This window comes from Vanessa cardui, chromosome Z (assembly GCF_905220365.1).
Source record: "Vanessa cardui chromosome Z, ilVanCard2.1, whole genome shotgun sequence".
In the NCBI taxonomy this organism is placed as follows: domain Eukaryota; kingdom Metazoa; phylum Arthropoda; class Insecta; order Lepidoptera; family Nymphalidae; genus Vanessa; species Vanessa cardui.
The window spans coordinates 1,428,808-1,451,983 of NC_061154.1; the positions used below are offsets into that span (position 1 = coordinate 1,428,808).

Sequence of the window (23,176 nt, forward strand, 5' to 3'; positions counted from 1 at the left end):
GGTGACTGCTTTTTAAAGCCATCTTAGCAAGTGTTCTAGTGACCAAAGTCTCCATTCCATTCCATCCGATGGTAGAGATCAGTGGCAGAACTAGTGGCTTGACCCTGGATTTGAACACAGGAACGACTAGGACGGTCATATACTTAAGTTACTTACTAGCCCAAAATGTTTACGAATGCATTCTATAGAGATTCATAATATAAATATTGATGAAAACACTAAAATTTAACCTGCGCTCTTTTCGCTTCTCCGCAATCTTTATCTCATCGTAATTAATGCTTCAGATTTCCAACCTATTAACTCGATTATATAACCGGAATGTTTACTCGACAGATCGTAGTGAAAGTTGCGTTAAATAAAGCCTAATTGGATTATAAGCTAGACGATGGCGACTAATTTTGTGACAAGTATAGTGGAGTATATACTGATTCAATACATTGAACAGATGTATTTGCATCATACCTACTAGTAAAATACCTAATGTAGACGTTATACAGTAGGTATTGTAAGGCTATTTTTTGTTATTCCTAAACGGAATTTTACTAAACCTTTATATGTCCAACTTATACCAAAACGTGCAAAGCGTTCCGGAAATGTTCACTATATAATCCATTGCAAAGTTAGAAATAATGCCTGTAGAAAGATGTGAGTTAGAAAAAAATGTCCATCACCAAGTAATTTATGTGTGTTTTAATAAACTTCCTTTTTCTTTTCCATGCGCCATCGAATGCGGTCGATTCCTGTCGCCTAGGGTGTAAGTATCTTTATTTTTGTATCAATTAAATAGAAATGTCACCTGTTCACTAGTCACATCTGCACACATAGGCCCTAATGGCATTAGCTGTATTGGCCGTGGGATCGAAGATGTTTTGTCACTCGTGCGTAAAATTACACTTGCTCGTACAACCTTCATACCGGAACAGCGAACTAGTCGGCGATAGTATCAATGAGTGTTTACTCAGACGGACCATAATTTAATAATATATATTACTGTAAGACGGATTGAAAGATTACTAAGTAGTCTCATGTCTTGTAGGCAAGGATTAATTCGTAAGGAAATCTGCATGTTTGACAAAATTTTCACGTGTATACCCCACATTGGAGTAGCGTGGTGTAATAATCTCTACTTTTTTATTGAGAAAAGAAGGAAGTTTTTATCGCATATCTAAAGTATCCACAGATTATTAATTTATATAATATAATAGATTAATAGAATGCCTGTAGCATTATCCCTTTGAATCCCAATTCCGATTGTATGTGCGAAGTATTAATCATCCCTTCTCAATTATTAGCAACTGGGCGTGGTGTTATATCTTTAAGAATTTTCCAAGTGTATCATTTGAAAATATATAGTTTGAAATATACAAGGTTCGCTTATAAATACAAAATTCGAACGAAGTTCAAACTGTTAGATTGATGCTACTTTGTGTGTTTTAAAAGTGACTATTAGAATTTCAATAAATTAATTAAGTAAGTGAAAGTGACTAACAGTTCATGTTTAACTTCTAGATAAATGTGTGCGTGTCTTTAAGTATATTTGAAGATTATTTCCAAAAAGCTACTACAAGTTGGCTGTATAATGCAATCTGCATTCTGCTTATCACAATGACAAGTATTTATATATGAACGTAAAAAGAATACAATCGGTACATGTATTACAACTACGGACCTATGTCACAGTCAGATACCTTTTTTTATAATAAATAATAACAGTAACTATAATTTATATGACATCAAATTATCTAAATTGATTTTTTTCTACTATAAAACATTTTACAATTTACTAATTAATTAACTAAGAATATAAATAAAATTAAAATAATTCAAAAATGGAACAAATAAAAATACAGTCAAATTGAGAACGTTCTCCTTTTTGAAGTTGTTTAATGACAGCCTTACATTGGTTATTTGGGATTATACATAAATGTTTTATAATCATGTTATATATAATTATATTAGTATTATAATCAATAGTATATGTAGTACTAGAAAGTTATCTATCAGTTTAATTTGAGCGAAATGGCGAATCCATCCTCATACATCAGGGCTTACGTCGTCTCATTTTAATCGCGATCAAATCCGATACGCATATCAATTTCCTGTCACTCTGACATAACTATATACTGACAAGACGATAATTAGCGCTGAAGACGCATCGTCCCGTTCATACTAATTGACATACAAGCAAATGCAATCAATATGCCGACGTAGGAAGTTGTTCACACCGGAACAAATTCCTCCACGGACCACGACACCTGGTCACACAGACCAGTAATCGCAGAAAAAGCTCGAATGCATGCTATGGCGTGTTTATTTGAATTACTTAAACTAATTCCTAAATAGAACCTCTGTTCTTTATACCAACACATGTATTATACTTATAACGAAAATCTCTAAGTACTAAGTTTGAAATATTTTAATTATGTATGGTAAACTACGGCTAAAGACGGCACTTGAAATACAAATAATTATTTGTTTTTAAACATCAAATAAATAACAGTTCCATTGATCATTTTCATATACGGCTTAGGATTACAATTTTTGTTAAATGTAAGTTTGTAAGTGATGAATTAAAATCATACTACGCGAACACTCATAGTGTAGGATACTGATTCTAAGCGATTTAAATCTATTTGACTAAATCGGATTAGGTATTAGACAAATCATTTTGTATTTTGTTGTATTATTGATTTTAATTAATAAAGATAACTGCGCTAAATATTTATATAACAATGACATTAAACCTACCTTAAACGAAACCTCATTAAAGATGATTAATTAAAAACAATACATACGGTATAGCTGTGACTTTTCTAGTTAAATCCTTAAAACTGTAATATTACCAACAGTTAATAACTTAATCTTTACTTAAAGTAATTGATAGATATTTATGTAAAATAGAATGTAATTTCTACCAAAATACTTCTTTGGTTACTAATATTAATTATTAAATTACAAAAAGGCATAAATACTTATACGATTCATTTTATATATCCTGTGTGATAGCTATATAATGTTGTGTAAGTAATTTATCATTCTTTATTAATGTTTCACTTACCCACGCTAACTTATAATTTAGCGTAATAAGGATTCTAGAATTATAGGCCAATGGTATATAGTTTTTTGCACTCAAAAGTCGATGTAAGTAGGTAATGTCAGAATGTCATAAGCGTTACAAAAACTGCGTATGAATGTCAATGTTAATAGTTTTAGCATTAGGTCCAATATTGAAAAACGAATTCGTTTCAAATATTGCTTAATAATAATAAGCTAAAACAATTATTAATAGTTTTTTGCACTCGAAAGTCGATGTAAGTAGATAATGTCAAAATGTCCTAAACATTACAGAAACGGCGTATGAATCTTTTAATTGTTTTACAATTAGGTCTAATATCGAAAGACAAATTCGTTTTAAATATCCCTTAATAATAATAAGCGAAAAAAATTAACCAACAAAGGAACCACGAGATTTAAAAACGTCGCCGTAACTGAATTCCTAACGATATCCAAAAACGCTCCGGCTCCGGCTCGAGTTAACATTGAACTTGCATCCTGTCTGAACACAACATTGCTCTTTAAGAACCTAAAATAAAATAACCTGTACAAAATTTACACTTTATGGTATATGTGGGACGGAAGTCGAATATTTTTATTGACTCTAAAAACTTGTTCGATGTAAGTGATTCAACGGTGTTACTGTAGTGCGTTGTCACTTGACTATTGTTGGACGGTAATTTTTATTCATGTAACATTTGGGTGATTCTTATGAGATTTTAAATTTAATTATAATTTCTTCTCCATTGATGCACGTTCATTTAAAGTATCGAACGAAATGCTGTTCATTTGAATTGAAAATTCTACTAAGGTTTGAATACACGTGTGTCAGAATTTTGTCTAACTTTTTCAGCAGGTTTCTTGCCTTAGTTCTTGCCCGAAACTGAACAGTGAACACTTAGATCTCTAACAAAAGTTACATTCTCATATATTAAAAGTGTTTACTGAATCTTTCCCACAGTAGTTTCCCATCCCATTGAAGATATAAAACAAATGATGAAAATTACAAATACATTACTTACTGAAGCAGCTAGGTCGATAAGGCTTCAAGCCGTCTTACGTACTTTAATATTTTTATATTCTAATCACACATCAATGTCGATTTTTATTACCAGTAAGTACGGTTGAGTACGAGTAGCTGTCTCTTGTCTCGGTACAATCATCCCATGGTAGGCCTCTTTGAAATTTGTCTAAGCGTTTTTATTTAAAAGTAAAGATTTATATCGTACAAATTATAAAGCTTGCTTTGTGCAAAAGCCAAGTAATCCCGCAGTAAATTTATTAGGTTAGCGGGCGATAAATTAGTGAATTCGGCTGCCGTCTGACCCGGAAACGTTGTCCAAGATTTTCGTTTTGAAGTATTTTAAGGATTACAAACGGGTAACACGTTTTTTTTTCTAACTTCTAAGGCTGTCTTAAATTAACTTTTTTTTTTTATATTATTTTCGACAAGTTTTCGTCACTTGAGATTACTCACTAAATAAAAAGAACCCATTCATCATTTGAAAATCTTGATAGTGTGTAAAAAACTTTAATAAAAAAAAAATCATTTTGTTTTTTACAATTATAAAAGGGACAGACTGTACAGTCGTTTTATATATAGATCGAACTACGTCATTCAGTGAAAGTAATATTTCATCCGCCCTATTAATTATTCTTGGCTTATTTGACTAATTAAAAACTGGTAGATATTTTAATAGCAGATGTCACAAACATTTGGTTATAAGCATTATAAATATTACACTTCGTGAACTAGAATACAAGGCGTTAAAGTTTAGGTTGAAAATGATACCTATCTTTATTGGGGTGAACATGTAGGCAGGTGTTCGATACTTGACACGTCTAACGATAAAATGCGAATGTGTTTAGGATTTAGAGAGAATTTAGTAAAGTTTAATATGGTGATTCCATGTTACGAGTCTTTTAATGTAAACCTTTTTATATCGCCGACTTAGACAGCAAATTTATTGTAAGCTTGTAACACTATTATTGTAATCTTCATATTATCTTTAATGTATTGTTAATTCGATGGTAGCTTTGTCTAGGTATAAATCACTCATTAGATATTTTGTGTTGTGTTCCGGTGTGAAGGTATCCTCAAGCACAAGGGGTGTAGTATATTAGCTAATATTAAGATGAATTTATAATTTTCTATCTAGGCTTATAAATCAGCAATGCCAGTATTTGAACCCTCTATATGTGTAAATATTGTCACAAACCACTGAGCCATACTGGCTTACGAGTTGAAAATTTCATTGTAAAAAGGCCATGTTTTTCGTTCATGATGTAATTACATTTAAATCTGCATGTATGGTAGACTTTTCTTTAAAACTACGTCTAAAAGTAGAATAGGATGTAAGTTTTGTGATAATTACTTTAGTTTAAATAATTACATAAGTACTGGTTTACATATTAATCATATTAAAAGCGGCAACACCGCGCGAAGTGGCGGCTGACGGCTAGTGTTTTAAAACACTGTAACCACAGATAAGGAATGATTAAAATCAGTTTAATGGATAGTATTATGTTAACACATGTAACGCTGTGTGTTTTGAATGCTGTTTCGTTTGTGGATATATTTTTTATAAACATGAAAGTTACCGTGTTAATGAACTAATACTGTGTTTATTTTCTGCATGTCGCACGCGCGTTGCCGAACACAACAGTACGTAAGTATATGTTTTTTATTTTTTTATTTTGTTGTTAGTAAAAAGGTAAAACTAAATGATTCCATTTTTAAATTGTTTTTTTTTTTGTAGTCGTTACTTATGTCAAGAGAAATAAATTAATAAAATATACACATCTGTGCCGTTCTTGTTGTTCGAAATTTGTAATGTATTTAAAGTGATGATAGTAATAAAAGTATTTGCTATCTTTTTCTAACCTAGACAAGTTTCTGATTTCTCTTTCTGACAATTAAGTTCACATATTTATATAAATGATAACGAATATTATATAAAGGTAAGTAATGTTAAAATGTAATCAAATACAATTAATAATAATACGAATTTCAAAGAAGTTTATATCGATATTGAAATCGTTAAAAGTACAACTCGTTTAAAATTGTAATTGATTTCAAAAGTCGTTACAAATATTTCAAACATATTTGGTTTGATCGATAGTTATTGTTGATTCTTCGTACATTCCAAACACACAAGATAATTTGGCAGACAATAAATTTAAAGACTGTACTAAAAATAAAATTTGCGCAAATACACTGAAATCGTCACAAAACGTCTATTAATATGTCTTGTCTAGTTCAATGAATCCTATTTGCGTTTTTCTAAATATCCGAAGTCCGTCATGATGATGAATTTATTGATTTGATCAGGGTAACTCCGATCGCTCCTCGAATCCAGTATTCTAATCATCAGTCCACCTAGTCCAAGAGTTTTTACTTGAATAGTCGTGATGGTGGATAGAACGCGTTCATTTTTACCGATGATTGTGGGTTCAAACTCAGGAAAGCACCTTTAAACATTCATGTGTTGAATATAATTCATCTCGTTCTCGGCGGTGAAAGAAAACATCGTGAGTAAACCTGTACGTGTCTAATTTTATAGAAATTCTGCCACATGTGTATTCCACCAACCCGAATTGGAACAGCGTGGTGAACAAAGGGAGAGACGGCCTTAGCCCAGGTGTGGGAAATATACAGGTTTTTGTTGTTGTTGTAGTTATTTGAGTAGCACGGCTAAGTACAAACGTGAGAATGTTAAAGAATTTGCAAATTCAAATTATTTTTACGATTCAAAGGAAACCAAACAAACGACTTTTTATAAATCTTTATTGTATGTATTAAATAAATCTGTAATATCAATCATAGACGGCTCGGATTAAAATTCCACGACAATTTCTTATTAGCACTTCGAATAAATAATAAAGTGGTACTGTTTTATCTTATAAACTCGTATGTAATTAACATCAAAATCGAATGTCATCTATATTTCATCGTCATCGTTGTAAAAAAAAAACAAAAAACGAAACAAATTCGAAACCAGAATAATTATAACTCATATTTTATCTCGATTCGTGATCTCGAAGGTGTCGGAATAGATTTTAATGGTCCGTTATAAAGTTTATTTGTTTAAAGTAACTCATTAATGTCTTTCTTCTTTTAATATGTCGTTAATTCCTCTGACATAATCGGGTTGCGATGTTATATAGTTGAAATTTATTTTAAAAAAATCACTGTTGATGTTTTATAGGATTGATAATGATATAGTGTAAAGGTTTAGTGTATGTATGTGTGTGTGTGTGTGTGTTTATCTGTGACTGTTTCGTTGAGCTATGTTGAGTTATGAAGTTACTAGCGACCCGCCCCGGCTTCGCACTGGTTCTCCAATGATACTAAATGTACGACAGAATTTGTTCATTTACGACATCACATTACAAACTTCTAAAATTATCAGTGTTTCTTTACTTTATTGTCCATGTATTATATACAAAAACCTTCCTCTCGAATCACTGTTTCTATTAAATAAAACCGCATCAAAATCCGTTGCGTAGTTTTAAAGATTTAAGCATACATAGGGATATAGCGACAGAGAAAGCGACTTTGTTTTATACTATGTAGTGATTAAATTTTCAATCATATACATCCGTGCCTGGTAAGGATGAGAGTGAGCGTCGACTTTTTCTGATGCTTGTTCGTGATATTTTATTGGTCAATTGTTTAGTTTTTAGCCATTCAAACACATTTGAAAATAAGTCTTTAACTAACTGTAACACTAACTGAAAATAATACCACGTATGAGTAAACGTGAAAACTATTTAAGTGAACATTTGTGTACAATTTCTTTGTAAGATCTTCCATTCACAATTAAAACAATTATCAACCTTCAAGGATAGAAAAATATTCGGTAGCTGTTGATATGTCTTTCAATTTGAAACAAGTTGATCATGTTGCCTACTGGAAAGAGATTTCTTCAGGAGATTAAAATACTTATAACGCATGCATGTTGAAGCCGTATATATAAAACGCGTCTATCTGTACGCGATGTTCCGCCCGCGCGGAATTAGCAATTAGTGTAGGTTTGTAAGTTATCGTGTATGACTTGGGTACTTTTACAATCATGTATTGCTATTGTAAAAGGTACTAACTGACAGTTTATATGTAATTGCAAAAGGTCCTTTGTGAATTTCGCTCTTCTGTCATGCGTAGTTCGATATTAGAAAGATTGTGACGAAGCGTAACTATAAAATGAAAATAGAACCTTTTCAAAGTAAATGCGTAGTTACATTATATTTTAGTTACAAAGTGAATTAGAGGTTATTATTTTATGTAATCTTGTATATTGATCAGTTTGTACATACGACTTTATTGATATGTGAAGACATTGTTGCATTGTACGTGTTGTTTGTTCGTATTTGTAAATATAGAGGTTATTATGATGGTTTTATGGATAAGGGAAAAATCAATCGGATGTGATTTATACATAACAAAAATCCATAACAAAAAAAAAACATTTTTAGTAACTAACAAGAACGGCTGTCAATTTAAACAAAATTATCCGTTAAGCAATCTGCATATAACAGTTAGTTTTCCTGATTGGCGTTTCAATTATCTAAGATATTAATTTGATAGTACAGTAATTTTATTTTGTTATCTATACATATAATAAAATTGGAGTTTGTCTGTCTGTCTGTTTGTTCCGGCTAATCTCTGGAACGTCTGGACCGATTTTGACGGAACTTTAACTGGCAGATAACTGATATAATAAGGAGTAATTCAGGCTAGAATATATTAAACATATATTATTGAAATTGGAGTTTGAATAAAATGCTTATTAATATATATTCGATATCTAACTTTAATCGTTGCTAAGATACGTTTTCTACATCACAAAATAATTTGTAACAATCGATATATATGTATAGTACGACACAACTTAGATCTAGCATCGGCAAATGCAATAAAACCGATTACTGCCGATTTACACTACCAATAGAAATAGCTCCCTATCGCGCCATTCGACGCTATTCGTTGCCATTGATTCTCGCGTCAGTGACGTGTCAAATTGACGAATATATTAGGTCATATGATATTACAAGTTATAAAGATCATATTCACATAAGAAATAAATATTGGTAATTTGCGATAGAGTACTTAATTCGAATGTGATCGGTTTTAGGAATTTTGCGGATGCTACATCTAAGTTGTGTCGTACTATACATCTTTGTAACATTGTATTTCAATGTAAATGAAGCGACACCTCCAAGCGATCCACGTTTAATTCCCTCTTCAAAACAAATACAAGGATTGTTTGCTGTCTCTTTGAACGTTAAGAAATTAATTTAACCTAACTCAATATTAAATGCTTTATAAAAAAAATGGTAACAATTACTATTGCAATTACTTTGCCTCAATTATTTTTAATATATCATAATTATTAAGTGTTATGCCATTAATCTACACGTATAAAATTTTTTTGCTCAGTTGCTATGTAAAGAGTGACAATAAAAGGCTCACACTTTATTTAAATTCTGATATGAAATAGTTCCAAGCATGAGCAATTCGATATAAAATCCGTGCAGTTTCCGAGCTGAATTTTCCGCTATCGTTTGATTTGAAGACGAACCAGTCGTCAAATGTCTGCACTCAATGATGTTACAGTTGGAAGGTTTTCTAATTTTAAATAGTGCCACTCGACCCCGACGACTATAGTCCAAAAACGAGCAATACCGAAATTGCCCGCAACAGAATATCGGAGAGAAAGCTAATACACGAAAATGCCACCGCCAATTTCGGTCGACGTTTCGAAATCGTACCGGCCGCTGGAAATTAACACCACCTCCCTCGAGTCCCATATTTCTCCCGACGCCGAACCTAGGTACAGGCCACTATTCCACTGAATCAGCTACGATCACGCCTACACCTTGTACCTACGATTGGTAACCCCTCGATAAAGCGACGCTCTGTTTACTCTGAAAACCGGTATGCGGCCGGCCGGAATCGAGTTCCTTCGGAAAGATTTTAAAGATTTTAGAGATATCGATCTTCAAACTTGTTTTTTTTTTTAAAAACAAAAAAACAACGATCACACCTTTTTTAGCGGACCTTTAAATTCATCATTGCATTTATCCATTTAATGTTTAAAGGTTTATTAAGACTAAAATCGCATAATAAAATTGTGAGTAAATATTCATGAGGTTTGGGGTAATATACAAAAACCTTTAGCGTGTGCCCTTTCATTCAATAATTATATTGAATACTAAAATTATTTGTGGGCCTTTATTAAATTAACCTGTCCCGCTGCTTCTCCGCGGGTAGCAGATGAATATACATTTTAGAATTTATTCGGAGGCGTATAGGTTTTCTCACAATGTTTCTTCACAGATCGCACGATAACGTTTTGAAGTAATTCCAAATTTAAACGGAACGCGTGTGATGTAATCTAATAAAAACAAAAGAAGACGTTACTTGAAACAACGTTAAATCTCTCGTCATACAGATAACAAAAACTGACGATGTAAAGAGAGTCTCAATCTAAATGGTCGCATTAAAGATAACAAGTATCGGCATCGCTCCAAAATTTCCCAGTCCCGACGATTTTAAAATTAAAACGACCACAGATTATGGCCGAGTTAATTCATATAACTATGCTAATAGCACCCACCTTCAACAAAATATAATCTTTAATCTGGATGCAAATCATCCTAATACGTTCCTATTATCATGAGCTATAATTTCGGCATTATATTGTCCGTCAGTGTTTTACATACATAAAAATAAAAGGCGAGCAATCAAGTCATTTGTTTCCCAACCTACTAAAATCGTTCGTGTTTTGAAGTTAGGCTTAGATATTTATCCTGATAATTTGCTGTTATTTGGCTATAATCACGGCAAAAAAAAAAGTCTTTAATGCTTCCGTGCGATTTCTACATTTTGTTTACATCATATATTATTGACGGTCGAATTGTAACAAGTGATTCTTATAAGCGGATTGTATGTAGTGATTTGCGCTATTTGAAGTGAGCTATTTGTTTTTCTTGTTAGAGTTTTGCTTGTTTTGTCGTAAAGGTAAAAATTTAGTTCTATTATTATAAAGTATTCAGATAATCTTCGAATTTCGTTCAAATTATCGGTGACGTCATCGCCATCATAATAAGATGTTCTATCTATATGTTTATAATTTTACTTCTCACGTGTACATTTTAAAATATTCCTAAATAGTGTTTTTTTTTAAATTTATTATAAAAATGGTATCGTTTAGTTTGATTATGTGTTTGTCAATAATTCAATTGTTTTTCTTGTTGTTTGTTTGACCAAGTTTTGTATTGTTGTTAATCCTCGATCTCATAATTTCAGACTGCGATGCACTGGGCTTGTAAACGCGGTGACGAAAACTTAGTAAAACTGCTGGCGGGAATCCATCGTCACATCGTCAACGAACGCTCGGTGAGTTACTGATTTGTCATTATCTTATTATAGTACGACACAACTTAGATGTAACATCGGCAAATTTCGTAAAACCGATCACATCCGAAATACGAACGCTATCCCAAATTTTTAATATTTATTGCTTATGTGAATATAATCTTTACACAAACTTAATAACTTGTAATACCATATGGTCTAATGTAATGGTCAATTTGACACGTCCAATTACATGCACTTGCTTTTTCGGGTTTAACTGAAGCGGAAATCTATAGCGACGAATAGCATCGAATAGCGGGATAGCAAGATATTTCTGTTGGTTGTATAAACCGGCAGTAATCGGTTTTATTGAATTTTTCAGATGCTACATCTAAGTTGTGTCGTACTATACAATAAAATGCTATCCTTATTTTCAGTATATCTATTTTTATTACGAAAATATTTAGCAAATATTGGTTTTCGTTATACTCATATATAAATATATATATTTTTATCCAGACACCTATTCATTGGCGTAATATAATTTGCGACCGAGATGATATACAAATACTCGTCTCTGAGTATATTCATTACATATTATAACCATTATATATTATTAATATATTACCATTAAAAAAAAAACATTTAATTTTGTCTTAGTATTTGATATACTAAAAGAATCTGAAAATTGTCTGATCATCACTAAAATGTAAACGTTATCAATGACATGACAAAAAGTTTGTTTATTATTTTCAAATCTAATATGTTAATACAAAATCAAAACACATGTAACACTCAATTACAATCCGACAAAAATGAAATACCACGAACAGTCACTACACGATATCTCGACGAGGTATCTCCTTAATCACACGTAATTTCATCATGTGCTAACCGCCGAACACTGTTAACACGTATTTATAATACTTCAGCCGAATCTTAATGCTCAATCAAATGCTCCTCGCTAAACCATTTAACAACTTTTACGGTATCGTTAAACAGACATTACTTTCTTTTCATGCGCTGTCAACGTCGCGTCTTAGAATGGGGTAAGTTGATTTTATTATCGTTAGTTTAGATTCTCTGAAAAGCGCGGTAAAATTAACTCTTCGTCCGCCATTTTGATGTGCTATTAACTAAATCGTGTCTCTAAGGAATAACGTCAGAATTGTTCGAATTTATGTATATTAGTTAGGTGTGATATTACGTTTTTCGAATTCACTATTTTTTTTTATATTACACCTGTCGCTGTCGTAATATTCAGGGAGTCAGATTTAATATTTGCTTCATAATATTATATTGAAAGTCCCCCGTTACGAAAATAGGGGAGATTCGGAGAGTATTCGTGAAAGTGATAGTCGAATAAAGTATGATAACAGCTTGTGTATGTCTGACGTCTAAGGCCTATTCGATTTGAAGGTTTTAAAGGCTCCAGTGGTTGAGGCTGGACATTTGACACATTTCCAAGCAAAATATAGACCTAAGAATATTTAGAATTACTTCAGAATATAAACAAAGCCGAGTCTGTAACAAATTGTAAAAACAAATTATGAAAATCAAATCGATAATATCCGGATTGAACCGGTTATAATCGGTTAAGATGAAGTGTACTAACCCATGATCACCGAAAATCTATTTTAGTATTATAAATGTCAAAGTAACTCTGTATGTTTGTCGCTGTTTCACGACCAAACCGCTGAACCGAATTTGATAAAATTTGTTATGAAGCAAAGTTGAACTCCCACAAAGGACATAGGCTACTTTTTTTCCTGAGACATAGCAACCAACAGCATAAAACACGAGCGATTACTAGTATTCAATAATAATTATTTTTAGCCTAAATTTCATGTAAATAAATACATCTGTGTGATTTACAGGGATACACGCCACTACATATTGCAATGAGATTTCGTCACGAAAATGTCTACAGACTTCTAGTAGAAGTATACGGTAAGATAATATAATTTTACTGTCATTGAAGCCACTAATTAGGAAGAAATAGTGGTATTTTATTTTCTTATACGGTGTGTAAGGAGGACCATAAATCTTTTAGGCCATTTCAATTAGTTCAATATCAGTCTTGAGTTAAATTTTAGTTTATTTATTATATGGTTAATGTATGACACATTATTTTTTAAAAGTGATTTCGTATTAATAAATCTGAACGAAGAATATAACATGAGATTAGCCTTTTACCATAGAGCACATAATGTGCCACTTCCAGGCGTATTTTTTGTTCTCATTATCGTGTATATGACAAATTTATTTTATTTTTCATATAACAGATTTAAATTATGTTAGCATCACATTCTCTCAATAATTAAGTCATTCTTTCACGAGAATATTTACTAAATAGTGACATCTAACGATTATTACGATACATTTGTAACAGCGCCATCTAGTTAAAATTCTCGGAAACAAATCACTTTGACAAACTTGTAGTACATAGTTCCATTTTATTTCCAAGATGGCGCTGTAAACTAAAATTGTGGTTTTTTCAAATCATACCACTTAAATTGTAGGTGACGGAAATAAACTAATTATTTTGATAACATCTGTGAAGAATACAATATGAAATGTATGAGCCGTTTATTTTACTCCTAAAAAATTAACCATATACCAGATAGTGCAGCTCTTTTGAGAGGGTTTAACTGTTGGTATTATCATACAGCTACACTACAGAGCTTAAATTTTTGTAGACTATTGACGTGAAAAGTGTGAGCTTTATGTACTTGCGTTCAAAAAATAATTATAAATTAAGAGGAAATTATAATTATTTCAAATAAAAAAAAGGCCCCGACGAATTGAGAACCTCCTCCTTTTATGAAGTCGGTTAAAAACAGCAACTTAACGTGACCAAATTTTACAACTTCAGTGCAATACTCAGCAGTAGCGCAAACCCTTTTTCAATATATTTCGTCATTTACGGCTAATTACCTAAAACAAATCTTATTATTCAGATGCTGACCCCAACGTGAGAGACTGGTCTGGCAAGAAACCCCGACAATACTTAGTGCACATGGACACATCACTGTCGCCAGGGTCTTATCGCAGTGAGTCTATACATAATACATCCAACTGAACATCCCCCCCCCCCCCCTCCATCCCCTACCATCATAATCCCCACCTCATATATTATCATACAAAAAATAATAAAGTAAAGTAAAAGATTGATCATTTATTCTGAACATATATCTATTTTGTCAAAAAGTTTAAGAGAATATCAGCAAATGCATATGGCAAAGTTTTATCAAAATCTATCCTATCTATTATAGATATAATATATTTATAATAAGACATATATTTGTGAACATAACATAAATATATTTAATAATTATTACTGTTTACAGTTACGTTAAAAAAAGAAAATGTTTTACAAAGTTTATAATAATCCAAGAAACAGGAATATAACATATAATGGATTAAGATCCATTATATGTTATATTCCTGTTATAACATAAATGCGGTATATACACTATTGGCGTTTATAATTATTATTTTGCTCTATGGTAAAGAAAAACATCATAAGGGAACCTTGTGTTTGTATCATTAATATACACCAAATCACACGACCAAGACCACGGAACCAAGGATAGAATATGCTCCAAACTCCTCATTAATAGTAAATAAAACCTTTTCCATGCAGTGCGACATTATATACAGGCTGTTCATTATTATTATTAAAAAAATACCAATAAATTATATTCAGCTTCAAATGATACAATAATAATGCTATCAAAATTAAATCAAGTTGATATTTCTACAAATTGTAATCAAACCTGTTTCACAGAACCCACTACCAATAATAATTTACGCCGTACAGTTACCTCTGCGCCCAGTGTAAGGGTACCACAGACCCAACTTGAGCTGATTAAGAATGGTATACACAGATTCAGTAAAATTTCCCCTAAGGGATTATTAATTGGGCTTATTTACATCTGTGTGTCTAATTTTACCTGTGACTATCATTTATGTGTACGTTATTTGTGTCGTTTCAGCAAAATAAGAATGGTGATTTTATAAAATGATCTCTATGTGTAAGCTTATTACGTTCAATTTTCTTTGTTCGTGAATTTGGTTCTTGTGTCCATTCCATTAATATCAGTTCTGTGTCTGATGTATCTGTAATGTTTTTCTTATGTGTCTTCGGTGTTCGAGGGTGATTCAAAAAGTTTTTGGAATTAATATATTCTTATGAAATTAATAAAACCAATTCTTCTTTCAATTATTATTATTACATATTATAAAACAAAGTCACTTACCGCTGTCTGGTCTATGTATGCTTAGATCTTTAAAATTACGCAACGGATTTTGATGTGATTTTTTAATAGATAGAGTGATTCTAGAGGAAGGTTTTTGTGTATAATTCATAGATAACACAGTAAAGAAACACTGATAATCTTATAAGATTCTAATGTGTATTATAAATGAATACAGTAGTATCATTAGTATCAGTCTTGCACCCGTCTGAAGCCAAGGCGGGTAGCTAGTACAACTATAAAATAATTTAATGAATATTCCTTAAGGCTAAGTCATAGGAATGTAGGTAGTGTTCAAGGTTATTGAAGCCAGTTTTAATAAATATGAAGAAACAACTTACCTTCTTATAGTTTTCGATAAAGTTAATATATAATTTTACCTTTAGTATCCATACAGTCATTAAAACAAATATTAAACTACCCTCAAAGATATGGCATATTAATTTCTTAATAAGAACTTTTTGTTTCACTCTCGTCGTTTGCGTGACGCACATGGCAAAGCGCAGCGTGGACATTTTAACTTCAAAACAATTAGCAAAAATAAATTGGAAATATTGGAATGAATTAAGTGACATTCTTGCTCCTCATTGCGCTTTGTCAGTGCACGGGCCATTTCTCTTTTGTGGGTGACGGTCAATATTTTCCAAATAACTGAAAGTAAAAATTGTCTAGTAATACATCTTTTGTAATTAATTTTGCTGCTATGTTTATTTCAAAATACAATTATTCTAATTTTAAACTAGTAGCATTTTAACTAAAATATTATTTAGTATATTTCGATAACTTTTTCGTATTGCTGGGTCTGTATGTGTGTCGCTGCTCGTATTATTTTCTAATACTAAAACTAATTAAGATTATAACTTTGCAGAAAAGGAAGGCTTCCTCAGAATAGGGTCGCTAAACGTTCGTGTAAAGAAGACAACGGAAGCGTTCAGTAATTTCCTAGGCGTCGGGGCTACAAGGTCATCAGCGTATGTGCCCAAATCAGCCCGTGACAGAGATCTGGATAGACGGTCTGATGATGGTGACCAGCTCCATAAATCCTGGGGATCAGCTGATAATATACAAGTATGGGCATCATAATTAGTCAAAACATTGTCTGAATATGTACAAAAAGTCAAAATCGTATTTTATTAAAAATAATGTGTTTTTTTCAGTCGATGTGGCCCAGTGGTTAGAACGCGTGCATCTTAACCGATGATTGCGGGTTCAAACCCAGGCAAGCACCGCTGATTCGTGTGCTTAATTTATCTTTATAATTCATCTCGTGCTCAGCGGTGAAGGAAAACATCGTGAGGAAACCTGCATGTGACAAATTTCATAGAAATTCTGCCACATGTGTATTCCACCAACCCGCATTGAAACATCGTGGTGGAATATGTTCCAAACCTTCTCCTCAAAGGGTGAGGAGGCCTTTAGCCCAGCAGTGGGAATTTACAGGCTGTTGTTGTTGTTGTTGTTGTTGTTGTTGTTGTTGTTGTTGTAATGTGATTTTTTTTACGTAAATAGATTATCTTCTGTTCCGTCTAGTACTTAGCATATGAATTCATTTAAAAAACATACAGTTTATAAATATGTATTGGAAATGAAAGAAGTGAATTGGGGATATAGTTGTATGTTTTTAAATGTTTTAGAAAGACGATAAGTTGATGCCTCCCCCAATGAGCAACAAGATCAGAAGACGCGGTGCCAGTGGAAGGCGAGGGGTTGGATCTCACAGCCGAAGTACACCATCAACTCCGGATCAGGTAAGCATTGTTCTCCTCACGGTCTTTCTAAGATTTCCTATACCATTTACTGGGGTAAAATATGTCCGTTCCATGTGTTTCTTGTACTTTCTTTATTTAAAAATACATGTGCCAGTGATCTTGTATGCGTTTGAATTTAACAAAAATATATTATTGTAGCCTAAGTTACTCCTTATTGTAATCGTTATCTGCCAATGAGAGACCCGTCAAAATCGGTCCAACTGTTCAAGATATTAGCGAGATTAGATTAAATTTCAAAAATGTTATTTTGGTATATGTACCGTGATATAGATATGCATTGATTAAAAAAGGGCTATTTTAATATTACAAACAGACGCTCCAATTTTATTAAATGTATAGATTAGTTAGCGGACTGGCAAATGGGCATTGATGGTAAATGATTACCATCCCTTACTTGGCCAAGGCGCCCAAAACATATGAAACGTTTATTATATTTTTCCTAATTGTTTTGTTTTGATATTTTTATTTTTATAGTATAGGTTGGCGGACGAGCATATGGACCACCTGATGGTAAGTGGTCACCATCACCTATAGACAATGACGCTGTAAGAAATATTAACTATTCTTTACATTGTCAATGTGCCACCAACTTTGGGAACAAAGATGTTATGTCCCTTGTGCCTGTAGTTACACTGGCTCACTCACCTTTCAAACCGGAACACAACAATACTAAGTACGGTTATTAGGCGGAAGAATAACTGATGAGTGGGTGGTACCTACCCACACGGGCTTGCGCAAAGCTCTACCACCAAGTAATATATTATAATAGTAGTATTGTGGATCAATGTATCTCATTGTCATGGCAAGGAATAAAAGCTATACATACTTTATGATTTTTATCATATTGACTTTAAAATACAATTAACAATGATAATCTTTGGTTTTGGACAAAGATTGTACGATCGTTATAGTTTATCTTTTTAATAATTAGATTAATGCCACAATTATTGTATAGCATCAGCTTCTCATAAAGCCCTACCACCAAATAAAAATACTATGCTTTTATTTTTACTTTTCAGCCTCGAGCTCAAATGGGTGTTAGTGAAGAAGGTGATTCGGATTCCGATTCTGCTGCCGGCTTTCATTCGGCCTGGAGGCAACCAAGAGGATCACAAAGTTAGTTAATAATTGTAAATGATTTGTAGTCTCTATCACAATTACAATAAAAAATATTGGTCTCGTTTTTAAACCAATTATCAAAATATACCATTTTTTATATTATGCTTGTAATGTTAAATAATATTAGTCTTTATCACAATTAAAATAGAGATTATTTTCGCACATTATCAAATTATATCCTAAGATGAACAATTCGAATTCAAGTTTTTCATTAATATTTAATATTTCCGTTATTTATAAGGATTCCTTTTTATCCAATGATATTCTAATAAACAGATATGTTATATCCATACTAAACAACAGAAAAAAGTGTGCCGCGCCGGGTATTTTAGTTTATTTTTACATTTAGTTAAAAGTAAAAAGGATAGTTTGATAAAAACAATAAGTAAAAGGGATAACTAGATGTTTTAATTACGCAAAACGTATAACTACGTAATTATGATGTATTATAACGTAAGTACTATGTAAAACGACTTCAGGCAAACGTCCCAATTAGGACGTTTTCTAGTCTTCACTTTTTGCGCGTTAATAACATATCTGTTTAGTACAACACCATTGTTTTTATTACATTAAAATGAATTTAGATGTAAAAAGCGCTGTTCTATTTTCAAATCAACATTATTGTTATTCAATTTACATCTTTATAATCAAGGCCATAAAGCCATTTCTGCTTGTGTTAAGTTTTTTATTGAGAATATCGTTACTGAATGTCAAAGCATTTTTATTCTTAATCATAATAGTTATAAAGATTACGTTTGTTTGTTAAGGTGTATTATAGAAGATAAAGTGTACCAATTCGTGCGTTCAAATGTTTGAAATGATAATTAATTTTAATATCTGCTTTAAAGACTATATTTGCTTGTATTATATATTTATGTGTTAAGGTTATAATCACTCGAAATGTGATAATTTGTATTAATATTTTCTGTTTATTTTATTAATTTGTAAAGAGTACAGTAAGGCCTATTATTTGACTTTTGCTAATGCTACGGTTAGCAACAAAAATATTAAACATTCCATTGAAGTAATGTACACAATTATTGAACAAAGCTTAAAAAAATCTTGTTAAATTTCAGAACAATGTTACTTTAAGTTGCCAACAAATATTTCATTTCTGTCTGTACTGAACAACTTTTATTATTTTAAATATATTATGTTTTTGTTTACGGTCAGAATTGATTAGTTACTTGTTTATAAATCAGTTATGTAAACTATTTACATTTACAAATAATAATAATAATGTTAGACATTCCACAATGGACCAATTTTACATTTGTATTTAAATTTAACTTTTAATGAAATTAAAACTTTTGTTATATGTGATGCCGTGTTTTATTTTCACACTACCTTATAATCTCCATAACACCATTATTCCTTACTTTGAAAATAAATGTAAAAAATCTGTGTCGTCATTAGGCGATCTGACCATGTCGGCAACTAGAGCGTTGGAAAAAAGGAAAGGATAATAAAATACTAAAGACTTTCTAGTTGAGAACATCTTATGAATGAGATGACTGCCTATAGGTTTTTCAAATAAAGAAAATATGTATTATTGGTTATATATTGTTACGAGAGTAACCTTAGCCTTCAATACGGTGTTATGACATTTGATTCTATATCATAATTTATATCACATTACTATTGCATATTATGAATATAGGGGCTATTGAATTTACTTCATTATATACAATTATTATTGTAATTAATTGATCAATAATTTGTAAAACTGTAATGAATATAGAATTTAATACTGGCATGTAACACTATTTATTATTTTAAATTGAGCTGTCATTAGAAAACAATTGGACGTTAGCGTGGCAGTCTATCAAAAGATAGAGAGATTGGAGCATCGTTGTAAAACGATAATATTATTTTGGCCATCCCGAATTGGTAGATTTTTGACTATCAATAAGCAAGTGTAAACACTTCTATATTGAATAAAGATGTTTGACTTTGACTGATGTGATGATAAGTCATCATCACTGTCCGTAGAAGTTGTCGCTGCAAGCAATTTTATCAATTTCTTACATAGCCGAGATATAGAGCTGAGATGGCCCAGAGGTTAGAACGCGTGCACCTTAACCGATGATTGCGGGTTCAAACCCAGACAAGCACTACACATGTGCTTAATTTGTGCTTATAATTCATCTAGTGATCGGCGTTGTAGGAAAACATCGTGAGGAAACCTGCATGTGTTTAATTTCTTCGAAATTCTGTCACATGTTCATTGCACCAACCCGCATTGGAACACGTGGTCGAATATTAATGGAAGAGGAGGCCTTATCCCAGCAGTGGGAAATTTACAGGCTGTTACTTTACTTTACTTTTTACATAGCTGATGTACTACTAACTTTAGGCATTGAGATGTTATAACGTATTATATTATAAAATCAGTCCACTACTGCTTTAGTCTACCAATCACGTAAGCTCATTTCTGATTGAGTTCTTCAGTACTCCGAACAAAGCTGGCACCATGAAAATAACAAAATAGATTAAATATGAGTAATACAATAAATACTATTTATAACATACAATGGCAACATAAAAAGGCTGCAAAGATCAAACGTCCACGTATTATGCAACTCAAAACTGTATCGTATTCTGTACAACTTTCTATTTTTCTATTTGTTTAGAAAGAAATTAACAACCACAACGAGTGCTTAGAATAACCAATGCGATAAGTAAAAATCCTTAACCATACTTATAATAACGACTAATGAGTGTGCGCACCTTATAGCTAAGGATAATGAATTCCAAAGTCTAAGAATAGTAAGAAGAACAGCGGGAAGTAATGAAGAGAATTAAATTTTCATTCGAGCGAAGAGCACGCTTATGAGTCTCCCTAAGGAGTGTCAAACGCTCTTTAAGATAGAAGGGTGTCGTTGGATTAAAAAGAATAGAATAAAGAAGATATAAAATGAAACTCATTCATCTGCATTCTCAATAGTAATCTTACATAGAGAATGATGTATACTACTGTGCGATAAAGGGTTTCTTAATCCCTTTTGAAACGCGAACAGAAGACGAAGAATAATGAGGTTCATTATCGTTTGTTTGCTAAAAGAGACATTGACTTAATAGATTATAGCACACCTAAGGAAAGAAACGATCGGCTGCAGGGTCGGTAAAAAAAATGTAACGCTAGACAAATGTATTGAATTTTTTTTTACTTTATAGGTTGGTGGATGAGCATATGGGCCACCTGATGGTAAGTGGTCACCATCACCCATAGACAATGACGCTTTAAGAAATATTAACTATTCCTTACATCGTCAATGCGCCACCGATCTTGGGAACTAAGATGTTATGTCCCATTGTGCCCTTAGTTACACTGGCTCACTCATCCTTCAAACCGGAACACAACAATACTGAGTACTGTTATTTGGCGGTAGAATAACTGATGAGTGGGTGGTACCTACGCAGACGGGCTTGCACAAAGCCCTACCACCAAGTAGATTTACCAAAAATCCTAAGTTACTGCTTATTACATTAACTTTCTGCTGGTAAAAGTCCCGTCATAATCGGTCCAAGTGTGCGAGGAATTAGTCGGAATTAAGAGACGGACAGAGAAACATTGTAAAAAAATGTTATTTTGGTATATGTACCGTGTATACATACATGATTATGCATTAAATAAAAAGCGGTTGCTTTAATATTACAAATCATCATCATCATCAGCCCGTACCCGTCCACTGCTGGACATAGGCCTCTCCAAGTGCCACTGTGGTCTTTCACCGGCTACTCGCATCCAGCTCCTGCCTGCCGCCTTGCGTAAATCGTCACTCCACCGTGCCTGAGGACGTCCTACACTACGTTTGCCGAGACGCGGTCTCCACTGTAGATCGCGTTTTCCCCAACGGTTGTCGGTTCTGCGACAAATATGGCCAGCCCACTGACACTTCAGCTTACTAATCCGGTGGGCTATGTCGATGACTTTGGTTCTTTGAGGGATCACCTCATTTCTGATGCGATTCCTCAGAGAAACGCCGAGCATAGCCCTTTCCATAGCACGCTGAGCGACTTTAAACTGGTGAACCAACCTTGTCGTGAGTGTCCACGTTTCGGCTCCGTATATCATGACGGACAGGACGCACAGATTGAAGACTTTCGTCTTAAGGCACCGTGGGATCGACGATGTTAAGATTCGACGTAACTTCCCAAACACTGCCCCAGCTGAATACTTCTATTCACCTCGTCCTCAAGGTTGTTTCTACCTAATCGCAAAGGCTGCCCGAGGTTGAAATATTTTTGAACAACTTTGAGGACGGTACAGTTTAACGTAGTCGGTTCCGGTAGAACATGTTCATTGAACATGACCTTGGTTTTATCCAAGTTATCCGTAGGCCGATACGCATAGAAGAATCAGCCAGCTCTTTCAGCATTTGTTGTAGGTCCTGCAGCATTTTTGCCACGATGAGATGATAGATGTATTTGCCATTGATGTTGATGCCACGTCCTTTCCAGATCAGAGTCTTGAGCATATCCTAATAACGTCCCCTTGTCTCACTCCTTGCTGCAATGGTATGGGATTTGTTAGGTGATTCTGTACTAAGACGGACATGGTGGCAGATTCGTAGAGACATCTCATCACTTGGATGTATCGCCAATCAACTTGG

At 32.9% G+C, this 23,176-nt stretch overlaps 1 protein-coding gene across 4 annotated transcripts; it reads left to right on the plus strand.

The window, feature by feature from the left end:
* Window positions 1-621: 621 nt before the first annotated feature.
* LOC124543083 (ankyrin repeat domain-containing protein SOWAHC-like) lies at window positions 622-19,882 on the plus strand. 4 transcript variants are annotated; one of them, XM_047121117.1, is made up of 10 exons: window positions 622-754; window positions 5,721-5,723; window positions 11,366-11,455; window positions 12,457-12,462; window positions 13,291-13,363; window positions 14,374-14,466; window positions 15,204-15,293; window positions 16,541-16,740; window positions 17,307-17,420; window positions 18,461-19,882. In XM_047121117.1, the coding sequence occupies exons 3-10, from the start codon at window positions 11,372-11,374 to the stop codon at window positions 18,560-18,562; spliced, it is 762 nt and encodes a 253-aa protein (XP_046977073.1). In that variant the 5' UTR covers window positions 622-754; window positions 5,721-5,723; window positions 11,366-11,371; the 3' UTR covers window positions 18,563-19,882. The 4 variants fall into 4 exon arrangements, with proteins under 4 accessions (XP_046977073.1, XP_046977072.1, XP_046977075.1 ...); XM_047121116.1 differs by lacking the exon at window positions 622-754 and having other exon boundaries at window positions 4,018-5,723; XM_047121118.1 differs by lacking the exons at window positions 622-754; window positions 5,721-5,723 and adding an exon at window positions 4,019-5,719.
* Window positions 19,883-23,176: the final 3,294 nt, after the last annotated feature.